This window comes from Meles meles, chromosome 11, assembly GCF_922984935.1.
Source record: "Meles meles chromosome 11, mMelMel3.1 paternal haplotype, whole genome shotgun sequence".
Classification (NCBI taxonomy): Eukaryota; Metazoa; Chordata; class Mammalia; order Carnivora; family Mustelidae; genus Meles; species Meles meles.
In genome coordinates this window covers 10,094,044-10,109,226 of record NC_060076.1, presented here as the reverse complement: position 1 = coordinate 10,109,226, position 15,183 = coordinate 10,094,044, and the positions used below count along the sequence as shown (strand labels likewise).

The window sequence follows — 15,183 nt, the reverse complement described above, 5'->3', positions numbered from 1 at the left end:
GAGACAGGACAGAAGAGGAGTTAAATGAAATAAGTCAATCAGGGAAAGACAATTATATTATTTCACTCATGTGGAATTTAAACAAAACAGAGGAGCATAGGGGAAGGGAGGGAAAAATAAAACAAGATGAAATCAGAGAGAGAGACAAACCATTTAACCATAGGAAACAAACTGAGGGTTGCTGGAGAAGAGAGGCTAGGGGAATGGGGTAACTGGGTGACGGACATTAAGGAGAGCATTTGATGTAATGAGCACTAGTATGCAACCAATGAATCACTAAACTCTACCTCTGAAACTAATGATACACTATGTAATTAACTGATTTTTTTTTTTTTAAATTTGACAGAGAGATCACAAGTAGGCAGAGAGAGAGAGGGGGAAGCAGGCTCCCCGCTGAGCAGAGAGCCCGATGCGGGCTCTATCCCAAGACCCTGAAATCATGACCTGAGCCAAAGGCAGAGGCTCAACCCACTGAACCACCCAGGAGTCCCTAATTAACTGAATTTCAATAATATAAATTTTTTATATTTAAAATATAAATTTTTATATTTTATATTTTATATCTGGTCATGATCTCCGGGTCCTGGGATGGAGTTCCCTATCAGGCTCCCTGCTCAGCGGGAAGCCTGCTTCTCCCTCTCCCACTTCCCCTGCTGGTGTTCCCTCTCTGTCTCTCCCTCTGTCAAATAAATAAATGAAATCTTAAAACACACACACACACACAAAACAGTTCTCAAATCTCCGATACTCCTCCACGGTATACTTTGGAGTGAGTCTTTTAACTTCTCCAGGCCTCAACATTCTCATCAGTAAGATCAGGATAGCATCTTTTTTTTTTAAACACGTTTTATGAGTGCTTACATGTGAAACATTTAGTGTGTAATAAGTATTAGCTAAAATCATTATTGTTATTATTATTATTACATAGTAGTAGTAGTAGAAGGCACTTAACAAGTTTCATATCTGTTTTCCTGACTAAACCAGGGCATGAACTGTGTCATAGCTTGACACAGTTTGGCACACACATCAAAGAGAAAAAGAAAAGTGGGGAGAGAAGAAAATAACAATGGACTAGGTATTACAAAGTCAAACTTAAAATTAAGATAATTTTACAGGATATAATCCTCATTCCTACTGAATATATGCAAAATGCCTGGAACATAAAGAATACCCAGTAAATGTTAATTTTCTTTCCTTCCTTGATCTCTAACACCCAGCCTTAAATTCATTCTCTGCAGACCATACTTGGGCTTATATGAAGTGTCTTCTGAGATCAAAAATGGTGACAGTTTGACAACTAGGAATGAACCCATTAAGACACAGTACAGAATATCAGAATTTTGGACAGAACCTAGAAGACTCTAGCTGAGAAGTACATTCTTCTTTTGTAGTCTGAAGAACCCACAAAAAGTCACAAGGGGCATCTGGGTGGCTCTCCCCCTGCTAGTTTATGTGTGTGCATGCTTTCTGTTAAATAAATAAAATCTGAAAAAAAAAAAAAAAAAAAAAAAACCACACACATACACAATAAAGATTTTATTTATTCATTTAACAGAGAGAGAGAGAGCACACAAGCGGGGGGTTCGGGGGGGGAGGAGCAGAGGGAGAAATGGGACTCCCAGCTGAGAAGGGACCCTGATGTGGGGCTCCATCTGCGGATGCAGGGATCATGACCTGAGCCAAAGGCAGAGCCTTAACTGACTGAGCCACCCAGGTGCTCCCCTCATGTTTCTTTTTAAATGCCCATTTATCTACATCTAGATCCTTGATCAGTAGTGGGAAATATATATATGTATCTTTTTTAAGTCTGAATCAGCAAGAATCCCAAGTATGCAGTGTTTTTAAAACACTAATAGTCGGGTTTTTAATTGTATAAATTTTTTCCCCAACATAAGCATGGTACTGATCAAAGAGTACATAATATGAGTATGTGTTTTAAATAAGGAGAGGGTTAACTTCTTTAGTTTCCTATTAGGTTAAATAAATGGGCTGGCAGATGGTCACTTGGGAGGTTACCTGCTGCTGGCTGGGGGGGGAAGGGGACCAAAACACCCTAACAGTCAACCAGATGGTAAAGAACAGTCTTGGCCAAAGTACTCAGCAGTATATGAGCTCTGCTCTTCTGAGGGATATTCACTTGAAGCAGTAACTTATACCTGCTAACATCTGGAATCATTATCTTTGTGTCATTAAGAAACACAGGCTAGTTTAATTGAATAAAGTGCAGTTACAACAATCCATTAATACAGAAAGACCAAGAATTTCAACATTATGTTACACAGACTAGAATAGCATACACTTAACAGTGTTTATCATTTGCCAAGCATGGTTTTAAATGTAAATATAAATATATGTGTGTGTATATTACTTCATTTAATCCTCAAAACAGCCCTGTAAAGTATAAACAAATTTTTATTGTCCCCATTTTACAGATGAAAACACTGAGGCCCAGAGAGGTTAAATAACTTAGCCAACATTATAAACCTAGTAAATACTGAAGGCAAACAGAATCCAAACAATCTTGAGCCAGAGGCCATGCTCCTAATTAAGAAGAGTTTTGATTTATATGCTAATAGTTCATTTGAAATGCAGACAAAAAAACTTATACAAAAAAACATGTTACTGTGGTATTATAGAATGTAGAAAACCTGGAAGCCTAAATGCCCAACGACAGAAGAATGGTTAAATAAATATGGTGATAAAGTTGTTCCCTTACAAACAATTATCCTTCCATTCATTAAAAATATTTATGAAAAATGTTTGATGACTTAGACCAATGCTCACAATGTAATGATGGGGGGGAGGGGCAAGAAAGGATACAGAGTTGTACATATATTGTGATTCCAAATTATGTAAAAAACAAACTCAGACATATGCTAGAAGGACATAATCTCAAATAAGAAACAATGGTTATTTCTGGGTGGTGGGATCAGGGTGTTTATATTTTTCTCTTAGTGTTTTCCACATGAACATGCATTAGCCTACTACTATCAGTTTAAACAAAGGCAACTTTTTTCTTTTAATCAAGCTACACCAAGATCTTCAAGCAGCTGATAAAAATAGCTAAAAAGCTTCTAATCTAACTTCAAGTAGCTACTTTCCTTGGAATAAATACCCTCTGAACATCAAACAACATAGCACATACAAAAAGAATGCTCACTTTCAACTTTGGAAACTGAATTAAAATATGAGCATTTTCAATTTTGATCAATAATTATTTACAAGGAAAGAAATGGATTTAACTATTTAGAGGGCAAAAACTAAGGAAGGACTCTGCTAAAACAGATAATAAGAAACAAAAGTTTGACTGAGGAGAAAGAACAGCTGTTGCTAATCCAACTATTTACCCTTTGACCCTCTATCTGGCCAATAACTGAAGAGTATCAATTGTTTTCCTGTATTATGTGCTGTTTACAATCCCTGAGAGGCATGAAAGGAATTAATAATTTAGCCTAGAAAGCTGACAGCCTTTATTGGGGAGCCCCTTGTCTGTGGGACAGAAATCAGAGCAAGTAGCTGTCCTAAAGTCATAGGTCCCTTTACTGTTCCTGTTTTATAGCCTAATTGGCCCCCAAACATAAATCAATTATTTCTCCTGTTTTAAGCAACAATGACTTCTGTTCTCTAACTTCCCTTGTATCAAGTCAGTCCTTGTTCTCTTGAGTTTTACAACTACATGGTAAACACGATGGTTGAGGAAAAAACTCGGGGAGCACGGTGGACTGGGTTATTTGGACACAGAAGCAGAAAGGTTATGCTGTTTTGAACTTTTCTTGACCTTTGACTGCCCTTGTCCCTAGCTTATGCTAATGGGCAGGGTACAGAGATGCTTCTTGTAGAAATGAACTTAGCCTGAACCTGTGCCATAACATTGGACTCCAGGAAGCCCAGGAATCATAAGAAGGCAGTCAGAGTGTGAACAGCTGCCCATATTCTAAACATGGCTACCCATCTGCTCTATCACAGAAAAGGTTGGGGGAAAAAGCCATCTGAATAGGACAAAGTCAGATATTTTTCCTCACCTATGTTCCAACACATCCTAGCTGTTGTCCCAAACTTGCTATCTACAACCACTGCCACCACAATGGGAAATCAGCAACAATGGTATTTCCTGTTCCAAAATAAGCAAGCATGAGCAGGCTTTCCCTATCAAAAATTTGAGGGATAGAGGAGACATTGGGGCCTCTAAATTCCAAAGAAGTATTGGAGAGAAATTTCTATTTTTCTCAATCTGTGAAATTCGTGAGACATTAACATAGAAAATGTTATTTCTTCCCAGTCAGAAGCCATGAAATCTGCAGTATCAACATTCATAACAACTTAAGACAGCACATACAGTCCATATCACTCTTGAGGTCTCCTATCACTTGTTATGACTGTGCATGCTTATTTGAAGCCCAAGATGTCTGAGACAGAGATGATAAAGTTTTACTTCTGCCCATTTGTTATTATAATAGTACTATAGTGATACTGTAAAAGAGAGAGGAATTTCTACACTATTAACTTCACAAAGATAATATGGGATTACTGAGAATATTGCCTACATAAGCTAAGCACAGTTTTTAAAAGAAAAGTGATTTTATTTTTTTAGGTGACTTCTATTCTAACTCATATACAAAATTATGATTAAGTATCTATTCATTCTTATGGAATGGACAGGTGTGTAAATCACATCTGGCTAGAGATTCAATCAGAAATGTTCAATGAGTTAGGATTACTTGGCCCAGAAGGAAGCATAATTCAATAATAATCTTAATGAGGGCCTTTCCTGGAAAATGGGCAGGAGCTATTTTCAACTGCTATTAAGTGCAGAAAAGAATAAGTTTGAGTAATATGTACTAAATTAGAGGCTCAAAGAATGCCTTTTCAAGTAATTCCAGACAAGTAAATACTTTCCAATAAAATTAATACATGAGGGGAAAAAAAAATTAATACATGAGGACAGGACCCAACCCAGACTTATTTGTTTGTGTATTGCTACTAGAACTAAGCCTGGAGCAACAAGAGCATGCAATGGTTAACAGAGTTCTCAATTATCTGGCTCATTTTTTGTGTAGTTCTGTCTGAAAGATTTCAGAGCATCTCAGTGTCCTTCCTAATGTTAAAAAATCCAAGAAAAGACCATGACTCAAGAATTTACCTTTTTCCTCCTCCTAAATGAAGGCAATTCATAAGAGAAGGACAATGAGAAAATATTATGTTCACTCAGAGATACTGGCAGCCTATACTACCTATAAAGCTGACTCTGAACTTTACAATTTCTAAAAAGACAATTCTATTTTCCTGCTGTTTGCTAAGCACTGTAGGACATATTTTGTCTTGAAATTAATAAGTATTAGTTGAACAGACATGAATTTTTATATTGTTAAGGTATGTGGAAAAAATATATGAAAAGGTCCACACCCTCAGAGAGCCGGTATTAGCTAGGATGGTGAGAAGGTAAACTTTACCGCTTATATCAACAGCAGATTGGTGAAAATTAGCCAGTCTCATGACCCTAAAAAGTACTAGAACTAGAAAAAATAACTCTAAGATCATCTCATGAATTCTCAAATCTGAATTATCATTCAACCTTTTGGCATTAAAGCAAAACAAGGTCTTTGTACTTTTGATATTCCCATGCCCTATTTCTAATAGCTATAACCGTATCTCAGAATGATGTATGCCACACTTTGAGAGCAACTGGAAACACCAATGGTTATCTACGATCAAGACAGACACCTGAAAAGCATCATTAAATTAGACCTCACAACCGTAAGTTCAACCTTAATGTAGATAAAAGTGCTTTAGAAATTAAACTGTGGTTCAAAGGTTATTGAGTATAAACACCTAAACCAAGCATAATCCCTCTTAAAAAAAAAAAAAAATCCACCCCTCCAACCCTTGCTATTTCAGAAAAAAAAAAAAAAAATTATGTCAAAGTCAGTTAATACTTTGGAGAAGTGGTTATGAATACATGGTTGTATGTGTACATAAATGAAAACACAATTTTTGTTGTTGGTTTCAACAACAAAAAGGAGATTAATATGAAATAGAAATTTTTTGCAAACCAATTTTCTACTAAATTATTACATTTCTGACCAATGAATAATATAAGAAAAGGAAAGCATAACAAAATAGAATGTCCTCCCCATAATTATAAACCAAAATAAAGTAAGATCTGAGTCAATATGGCCACCAATGACACCCTCAAGTTATATATTTAAAAGGACACACACACACATCTTGTTCTTACTCACAAACACTGGGGGACATTCAGAACTTACTAGTGCCTGGGTCAAGCTCTGGCAATTCATCCTGACAAAAACCTAGAGAGAAAACAATAGGGAAAAAAAGATTATAATTCATGAATTACTCTAAGGTCACTCAAAAATTCAGACCGAGAAGTCAAATTTGGATTTGAATCCTACCGCTATTACATTTATCTACGTATATCCCTCCCTGAGCCTCCATTTCCTCATCATTGTATTAAAAAATGGAAAGAGTAACCGCACTTACCACAGGTAGTGATGAGGCCTGAGTAAGCACGCCAGTATTAGTTGGAATAAAAATTCACAGAAAGATTACAATTCATTAAGTATCTGACATGCTCTATGTAACGTTAACAATGATTTTCCAAAAGAAAGCAAAATATGCAAAATATGAACTGAAAAATATCAAACAGGGTAATTTTACTTAGAATTTTCACAAATGCTATTTACCTACATATACAACTGGATGCAATTTTCCATTAATAAGAATGCAGTTCAGGAATAAATACCTCTCAAAGCCCATTTCAGGCCCAAAACGTCTGAGCTAAATCTGTCTGACTGATGTGTAGCTATCTCACTGCGGAGAAAAATCAAGCATAATGAAGAGCAAATATACTGTAGGTCTACATATAGCTGATGCAACTTTCTCCAGTTTGCTTTCTACTCATCCTTAGCTTAAATATTTCCTCAGAAAAGCTTCTTTTGCCCTTGTACTCTTGTCTATACACAAGGTTAAAGCACCCTAAAGTTACCTACTACCCTCTGTACTCATCAACAAGAAATTACTTGTTCAATGTCTAACTCCACTATGAGACTATTCTACAGAAGAAGGGACCTGGCCTGTCTTGTTCACAACTATATCCAAATCACCTCACAAGCCTAGCATAAAGCTGTTCAATATACATCAACTATAATATCTCCATGGTCAACTCAAGAATAATGGCGCAGGGGCGCCTGGGTGGCTGTCCCACTTGGCTGTCCACCAAGTGTCCAACTCTTGATCCCAGCTCAGCTCTTGATCTGAGAGTTATGACAAGCCCCTCATTGGGCTCCACACTGAGCATGGAGCCTACTTTTAAAGAAACAAAAGGAGCAAAAACTAGGACTAGAGGAATATGAGAGCATTTTCCTTTTTTCTTCTTCTTTCTTTTTCCTTTTCCTACCCTTATGAAAGCATTTTCTGTCACCATATCTAGGCCATCATAAGCCAGACCAGCCACTGGGAATCACTGGAAAAGAGGTATTTAAACAGTAGGGACACTATTTAAACACCACAACTTGGGGCGCCTGGGTGGCTAAGTGGGTTAAAGCCTCTGCCTTCGGCTCAGGTCATGATCCCAGAGTCCTGGGATCGAGTCCCGCATCGGGCTCTCTGCTCGGCAGGGAGCCTGCTTCCTCCTCTCTCTGCCTACCTGTGATCTCTGTCAAATAAATAAGTAAAATCTAAAGAAAAAAAAAAGATTACTGCTTAAAATAAATAAATAAACAAACAAACACCACAACTTTTAAAGTCTTCTGCAGTCTTGACTGTTTGGATTCACTAAACAGGCCACATCTCTTCTTGGCTTCCTGTGCTTCCTCTTCCTCCTCCTCCCGGTAAAGAACTATTCATCCTTCAAGATCCAGATCAAATATCAACCACCACTGTGAAACATGGAAAACAGGAGAGGCCCATCCTGCATTCACCAAAGGATAAATGAACAATTTTTTAAAAGATATTTATTTATTCATCTGCGAAAGAGAGAGCCCAAGCACATGCATGCAGGCCGAGAGGTAGTAGTTGGAGGGGAGCAAAGGGAGAGGGACAAGCAGACTTCCATGCTGAACATGGAACCCAACATGGGGCTTGATCCCAGGACCATGAGATCATGACCTGAGCCCAAAACCAAGAATCAGACACCCAACCGAGCCACCCAGGTACCCCAGGAACAATTTCAATAACTGCCTCATCCACAAGACACTGAACTCTTCAAGGTTAGGAACCATGCTCCACCATTTGCAGAGCTGCTTCTATGCCCAGAACAATTGCCAATATGGCATGGAAGGTGATCAACTGCAGGATGAACTAAACAGAAAACACCACCCTACCTCTACCTCTACATCAGTGTCACAGAATTAGAAGATCTAAGTCTAGCATGAAAACTGTGTGGAAGGTCTGAGTAAAGGAATTGGACCTGAAATGGTAGAATTCGGAAGCTATTAAATAAAAGTGGCTAAGATCCCTGAGAAGGCTCACCTCAAAGCAACTTCAAAGTCTTTCTACATACATGAAGGTCAGAAAAGTTGTAGAGAGATGCAAGGCAGTAAGGAAATAACTCAGCATTACAAATGAGTTCAATACAGGACATCCTGCCAGAAGTGAAACTGAGAGTAAGTATTTACTTAATACAAGCTGACTTGAAAATAGGAGAAAAGCCTGAGAAGGTAAGGTAGTATAATGGGAAAATTAGGTCTTTGCTAAATTCTTTTGGTTTAGTGATAGGACTTTAGGCAAGACACACCTTATTCTGAACCTTAAACAAAAAGAACTATAATAGAAGTCTCAAAAAAGGACAAAATTTAATGCATTTTCTGAAAACAAACAATATTCTGAACTCAAATTAACTAGATCAAACACAAATAGAGGGTCAAAAAAAAAAAAAAACCCAAAGAAAATACTAACAAAAAATCATTAAAGCGGACATCTATTGTTTTTATCTGTCTAGCAATCACTCCCCCCCTTCTTCTGTTAATGGCATCCTGATTTTTCTTTGGAGACTTATCTCTTTGACACATTCGGTCCATATGACCCAAGGAGAATTGCCCCTTACCCTGCTATAAATTGGAATTAACAACATGACCTACTTTATAGGTCAGTTAAAAGAAATAAATGAGGTAGTTCATGTATAAGTTTTTATAGGAGCACCTGGGTAGCTCAGTCAGTTGGGCATGTGCCTTTGCCTTAAGTCATGATCCTGGGGTCCTGGGATGGAGCCGCACACTGGGTTCTGCACTGCTGGGGAGTCTGCATGAGGATTTTCTCCCCCTCTCCTTCTACCCTTACCCCAGCTTGGGCATACACGCTTAAGGGCACACTCTTTCTCTGCCCCTCCCCCCACAATGAATCAACATCTTTTAAAAATAAAACAAACAGGGGCACCTGGGTGGCTCAGTGGGTTAAGCCTCTGCCTTTGGCTCAGGTCATGATCCCAGAGTCCTGGGATCGAGCCCTACATTGGGCTCTCTGCTTGGCAGGGAGCCTGCTTCCCCCCCCCCCCCCATTCTGTCTGCCTCTCTGCCTACTTGTGATCTCTGTCTGTTAAATAAATAAATAAATAAATAAAAGATAAAACAAACAAAAATAAATAAATAAAGGCTTTTCACATTACTTGACAAAGTCAGAGCTCAACATATGTCAGCTACTACTAAGCAATCCCCAGGATCCATCCAATCCATGGCTGAGTCTGTGGGAGCAAAGAGCAGTTTATAGCAGAACCACTGACCCATTCATGACTCCATCCTCAAAGCCTTGGTATGGAACCCTAATTTCACTTTAGTTACTTGCTGTGATTTTGAACCTTTTTAATATTTCGAGCTTGCAAATTCAATGCCTGATGCAGCAATTCCAGATACATACTACCCCCTGAGTAAAGGAGGAATCTTTATATTTGTCCTAAAACAAATTCCTCCAATGGGTGCAGGGATTATGGATGTCAGTAACTGTATCTACATTCCCTCCACCCAGCCCTGAGACCATCAGCTAATAATGCTGTCTCTGGTTTTACAGATCATCACTAGTGCAGGAGGCCTAAGAAGATATGTAAAAACAATGTTAATCCTACTTCCTGAACAGCAAGTCAATGGAATGAATGGCTGGATCTGGCTATACCATTCTCAGTCTTGCCTAGATTCTCAATAACCAGATCTAGCTGGCAAAATGATTCTTAGCTAGAAGACTGGAAGTAACCCCAAATATATGTTCAATGCATTCAACACAACAGCAAAAAATATCAGAGTTTTTTAAAAAAAAAAAAAAAAAAAGAGACTCTCCTAAGTCACATAAATACATGACTATATCCCCAAAACCATCTGCCTCACAAAATATAACACATTAAACAAATGAGGAAATATTCTGAGAAATCAAACGCTTTTGGCTACTGACTTAAATTGTTTTAAAAATGGACAAGAAAGGGGCACCTGGGTGGCTCAGTGGGTTAAAGCCTCTGCCTTCGGCTCAGGCCATGATCCCAGGGTCCTGGGATCGAGCCCCGCATCGGACTCTCTGCTCAGCAGGGAGCCTGCTTCTTCCTCTCTCTGCCTGCCTCTCTGCCTGCTTGTGATCTCTCTGTCAAATAAATAAATAAAATCTTTAAAAAAAAAAAAAATGGACAAGAAACACAGATCCATTCCTAAGATGATATGTATCACCAAGTCAGTGTGCTCACACCAATCTAAAATTTAGCACAAAGCTTACCACAGGTCTGAGTTAGAGTTGGATTCAAATCCTGGATTTGCAGCTATTTTTAATTTACTACCCTAGGGCTATTTCCTGAAATGCGGATAAAAATAATCCTCCTGTTCAACGATCATGAGATTTGGAGAATATACATAAATTACCTACTCTGTGGCAAGTAATCCTCAATAAATGGGTTTGGGCCGCCTGGGTGGCTCAGTGTTAAAGCCTCTGACTTTGGCTCAGGTCGTGATCCCAGGGTGCTGGGATCGAGCCCCACACCAGGTTCTCGGCTCAGCGGGGAGCCTGCTTCCTCCTCTCTGCCTCTCTGCCTACTTGTGATCTCTGTCTGTCAAATAAATAAATAAATAATCTTAATAAATAAATAAATAAATGGGTATAAATCTAGGAATTTTCTTTAATACAAAGGAAGATACAGTTGCAAGCTTTTCTCCAACAGGCATTTGGTGAAAAGAAAAACATCAGTGACTCCTCAATCTGACTGGCTACAAAGACAAGTTACTGAATTTTTTTTAAAGACTTTATTTATTTGACAGAGAGAGAGAGAGAGACAGTGAGAGCAGGAACACAGGCAGGGGGAGTGGGAGAGAAAGAAGCAGGCTCCCCACCAAGCAGGGAACCCGCTGTGGGGCTCAATCCCATCCTGGGATCATAACCTTAGCTGAAGGCAGACACTTAACGACTGAGCAACCCAGGCGCCCCTGATCTTTTTCTTTCTTTCTTTTTCTTTTTAAGATTTTATTTATTTATTTGAGAGAGAGAGAGAGAGAGAGAGATCACAAGTAGGCAGAGAGGCAGGCAGAGGGGATGGGAGAAGCAGGCTCCCTGCTGAGCAGAGAGCCTGATGTGAGGCTTTTCCCCAGGACCCTGAGATCGTGACCTGAGCCTAAGGCAGAGGCTTAACCCACTGAACCACCCAGGCGTCCCTGATTTTTTTCTTCAGTTACCATTTTGAGGACAATACCACGTATTTACCACAATAGGATCCTAAATGAACTACGAGTATCCATTTTTATCCAAATGTGAACAAATAAAAGCTATGAGTAATGCCAGTAAATAAATTTAAGCATGAAATAGTAGTCAATTTTACTCTGTAATGTGTCTTTTACAAAATCAAGTTAAGTATTACTCAGGAATGTTTTGATTTAGTATGACTGTATGCCAGTCACTCAACTCTGAAGCCTCCACAGCACATAAGCAAAATTAAGAGGAGGCTCTTAAAAGGCAAAATTCTACAATTCTAATCAAACATCACACCTTTCCCCCAAAAGAGAAAACATGTATATCCTTCATGATCTGTCTACAGCTTCAACTTTTATCTCTTGCTTCCCATTCCATCCAACTGTGTACATTCCGTCCACACCGTACTACACTGTAGCTCCCTAAATTCGACATCCTCTTTACCTTTAGTCTCTATTCCTTTGCACACAGTTTTCTCCACCTGAGCCTTCTCTTACCATTCTGACGTCAGGGCTCGGGTCAGGTCTCCAATCTTTTCCCCTCCTTCTTCCTACACTCACTCAAGCCCAAGTTAGGCATTAGAGACACAATGACTGAATCTATGAGCTTTTCAGGGACCTTTGAAGACAAGGGCGGGGAAATTGGCTTCAAAATCCAAGAAACGAACAAACCAAACCAGCAAATATTATATTAAATGTTTTAATTAAGAGATCTGATATTTTTTTCATTCAGTCAACTGTAACTCAACTTCTACACATTGTTTAAAATGTGAGATATAGGGGCACCTGGGGGGGCTCAGTAAGCTAAGCATCTGCCTTTGGCTCAGGTGATGATCTGAGTCCTGGGATTGCGCCAGGGCTCCCTCTTTTGTGGGAAGCCTACTTCTCCCTCTGCCCCACCCCGCCCCCAGCTCATGCTTGCTTGCTCCCTCTCTCTCTCTCAAATAAATAAATAAATTTTTTTAATGTAAGATATGAAGTGAAACAGGACTTCCAGAAGGAAGTCAGGGGTCTAAAGGGTTCTGATATTGTTCTGGTTAGTGTCCCTCCTCTGTGCTTCCGGATTCCTATGCTTCCAACGCCGTATCATGACAGGGCCACTGACCATGAATTCAGCTTCTAGAGAAACTGTTCTCCACACTCCCCACCAAAAAGCAACAATTTTTACCCAGGATGTGTACTGATATGCAATAGTCATTCTCTGGTCCTTTCTGAACTAACCAGCTCTGGTCATTTGTATCCATTGTCCACCTGCCTTGTTTACTTCTGATCATGATTAGGTCCTCAATGAAACTTTTGTTCTTCTTTCAGTCAGATCTGGTCTCAGCCCTAGTTATATTCTAGCCCCAAAGTTGAGACATGTCCCGGATCCCAAGAAAGGCTACTCAGTAAATACTGAGGAACTGCTCTTTCTCCAAAAACCAATAGTAATAAAATATAATGCCACAACAATGAATTTCTTAACATAATATCAAGTTCTGAGAGAACACAACAGTTTCACTATTCTGACTTTAATGTCTAGAATAGCAATGTCCAACAGAAGCTGCTACAATAATGAGAATGTTCGGGATGCCTGGGTGACTTAGTTGGTTAAGAATCTGCCTTCGGCTCAGGTCCTGATCCTAGGGTCTTGGGATGGAGTCCCAAATTAGGCTCCTTGCTCAGCAGGAAGCCTGCTTCTCCCACTGCCTGCCACTCCCCTGCTTGTGCTCTCACTCTCTCTCTGAAGAGCAAATAAAATTTAAAAAAAAAAAGAAAGAAAATGTTCTCTACCTTTATTTTCAAATGCAGCAGCCACTAGCTTCATGTGACTAAGCACTTGGAAAGTGACAAGCATGACTGAGGAACCAAATTTTAAACTTTTTTTCATTTTAATTAATTAAAGTAGTTACATAAGGCCAGTCTCTATTAAGATGAACAATGAACAATGACTAAAAAGAGAGCATCCCTCCTTTTAAACTTGTTTTGCCACATTTTGGATTCTGTTACAGCTTTAAAGAAACCAAAATACAGAAATGCTTAGGCTAGTGTTACTACCCAATTTATAAATATATATATTATCCAAAAAATAATTCCATCAGCCTGCAAATACACTATTTCTTCAAATGTCATTAAGTATATGCCCACACTGTAGCTGAAAGATGGAGAGAGATGGACAAGATGCAACTGGGAAGTAGTACAGAGAATTTTTATATCAGAATAGATTTGAGTTCTGTACCATAACTTCCTAATTATGTTAGCTCAGGAAGTGGCCTCACCTCTCTGAGTCAGTTTCCTCATCTATATATTATTGTAAGGATTCAATGAGATAACACACTTAGGTCAGTGGAAAGTGCTTAGTAGCTGTGATCAGTATTAGTGAGAGAGCAGAAACAGCAACCATGGGGTAGAGGCATGTGGAAGGAATAAGCATTCACCAGACAACCGGGCTATTTGAGAAACATACGCAAACGAAGCTGGAGGTACACAGCATGAACGGAGAGCAGAAACAGAATGTTACCTGGTAATCTGATCTAAATGAAGTCCCAACCAGGACATCACAAAGGATTTTAACTGCCATACATGAGTTTTTAGTTTTCATTGTACAGGCAACAGAGTCACTGAGGAAAGAAAATGTATGTATTTATTGGAAGTTTGTCGATGCCAGCCCAACTCTGACTACTTCAATACAGTGGCTCTAAAACTTCAACAAAAAAATAAAAAAATAAAATGTCAACAAGGAAACTAAAAGCACTAAGAATTTTTTAAAATTAAAAATATTTTAGGGGCGCCTGGGTGGCTTAGTGGGTTAAGCCTCTGCCTTCTGCTGAGGTCATGATCTCAGGGTCCTGGGATTGAGCCCCGCATGGGGCTCTCTGGTCAGCAGGGAGCCTGCTTCCTCCTCTCTCTCTCTGCCTGCCTCTCAGCCTACTTGTGATCTCTGTCAAATAAATAAATAAAAATCTTAAGAAAGAAAAATTTTAAATATTTTAAAAAGAGCTCTGTGTGGGGCGCCTGGGTGGCTCAGTGGGTTAAAACCTCTGCCTTCAGCTTGGGTCATGATCCCAGCATCCTGGGATCGAAACCCGCATCGGGCTCTCTGCTTGGCAGGGAGCTTGCTTCCTCCTCTCTCTCTCTGCCTGCCTCTCTGCCACTTGTGATCTCTGTCTGTCAAATAAAATCTTAAAAAAAAAAAAAAAAAAAAGAGCTCTGTGGAAGTAGCCAACATAAACATGGTAAACCATCCTCAGCTGTTTAAATTCTAGGAACTCTTCCCATTTTTTTCAAGGCTCTGCCCAACTTCTACTAGGCTCCTTTTGATAGAATGAATGGCTTGGATAGAGGCTAAGAAATGTGTGTGCTGGGTACAGAGGGCGGGAGGACGGAGATAAACAAACATAAGCTAGTCAGACCATGGCCCACCCTACAACCAGGTTTGCAGCCTGTAAGCTATCCCAGACCTAAAACACTTTTCTTTGAATTGGCTGAGCCTAAATTCACATCTGCCTCTTTCCTTTCTACCCAGTGAGAGGAGTGCCAC

The 15,183-nt window shown here is 39.3% G+C and overlaps 1 protein-coding gene across 4 annotated transcripts in view; it reads right to left on the bottom strand.

Moving 5' to 3' along the window:
- The window catches only part of NR6A1 (nuclear receptor subfamily 6 group A member 1), a 230,471-nt gene that overhangs the window by 185,022 nt on the left and 30,266 nt on the right, over positions 1-15,183 (bottom strand). For all 4 annotated transcript variants that reach the window (XM_046021989.1, XM_046021987.1, XM_046021988.1 and 1 more), the window contains exon 2: positions 6,267-6,308. In XM_046021989.1, the coding sequence (XP_045877945.1) occupies positions 6,267-6,308 (42 nt within the window). The remainder of the gene's footprint in view (positions 1-6,266; positions 6,309-15,183) is intronic.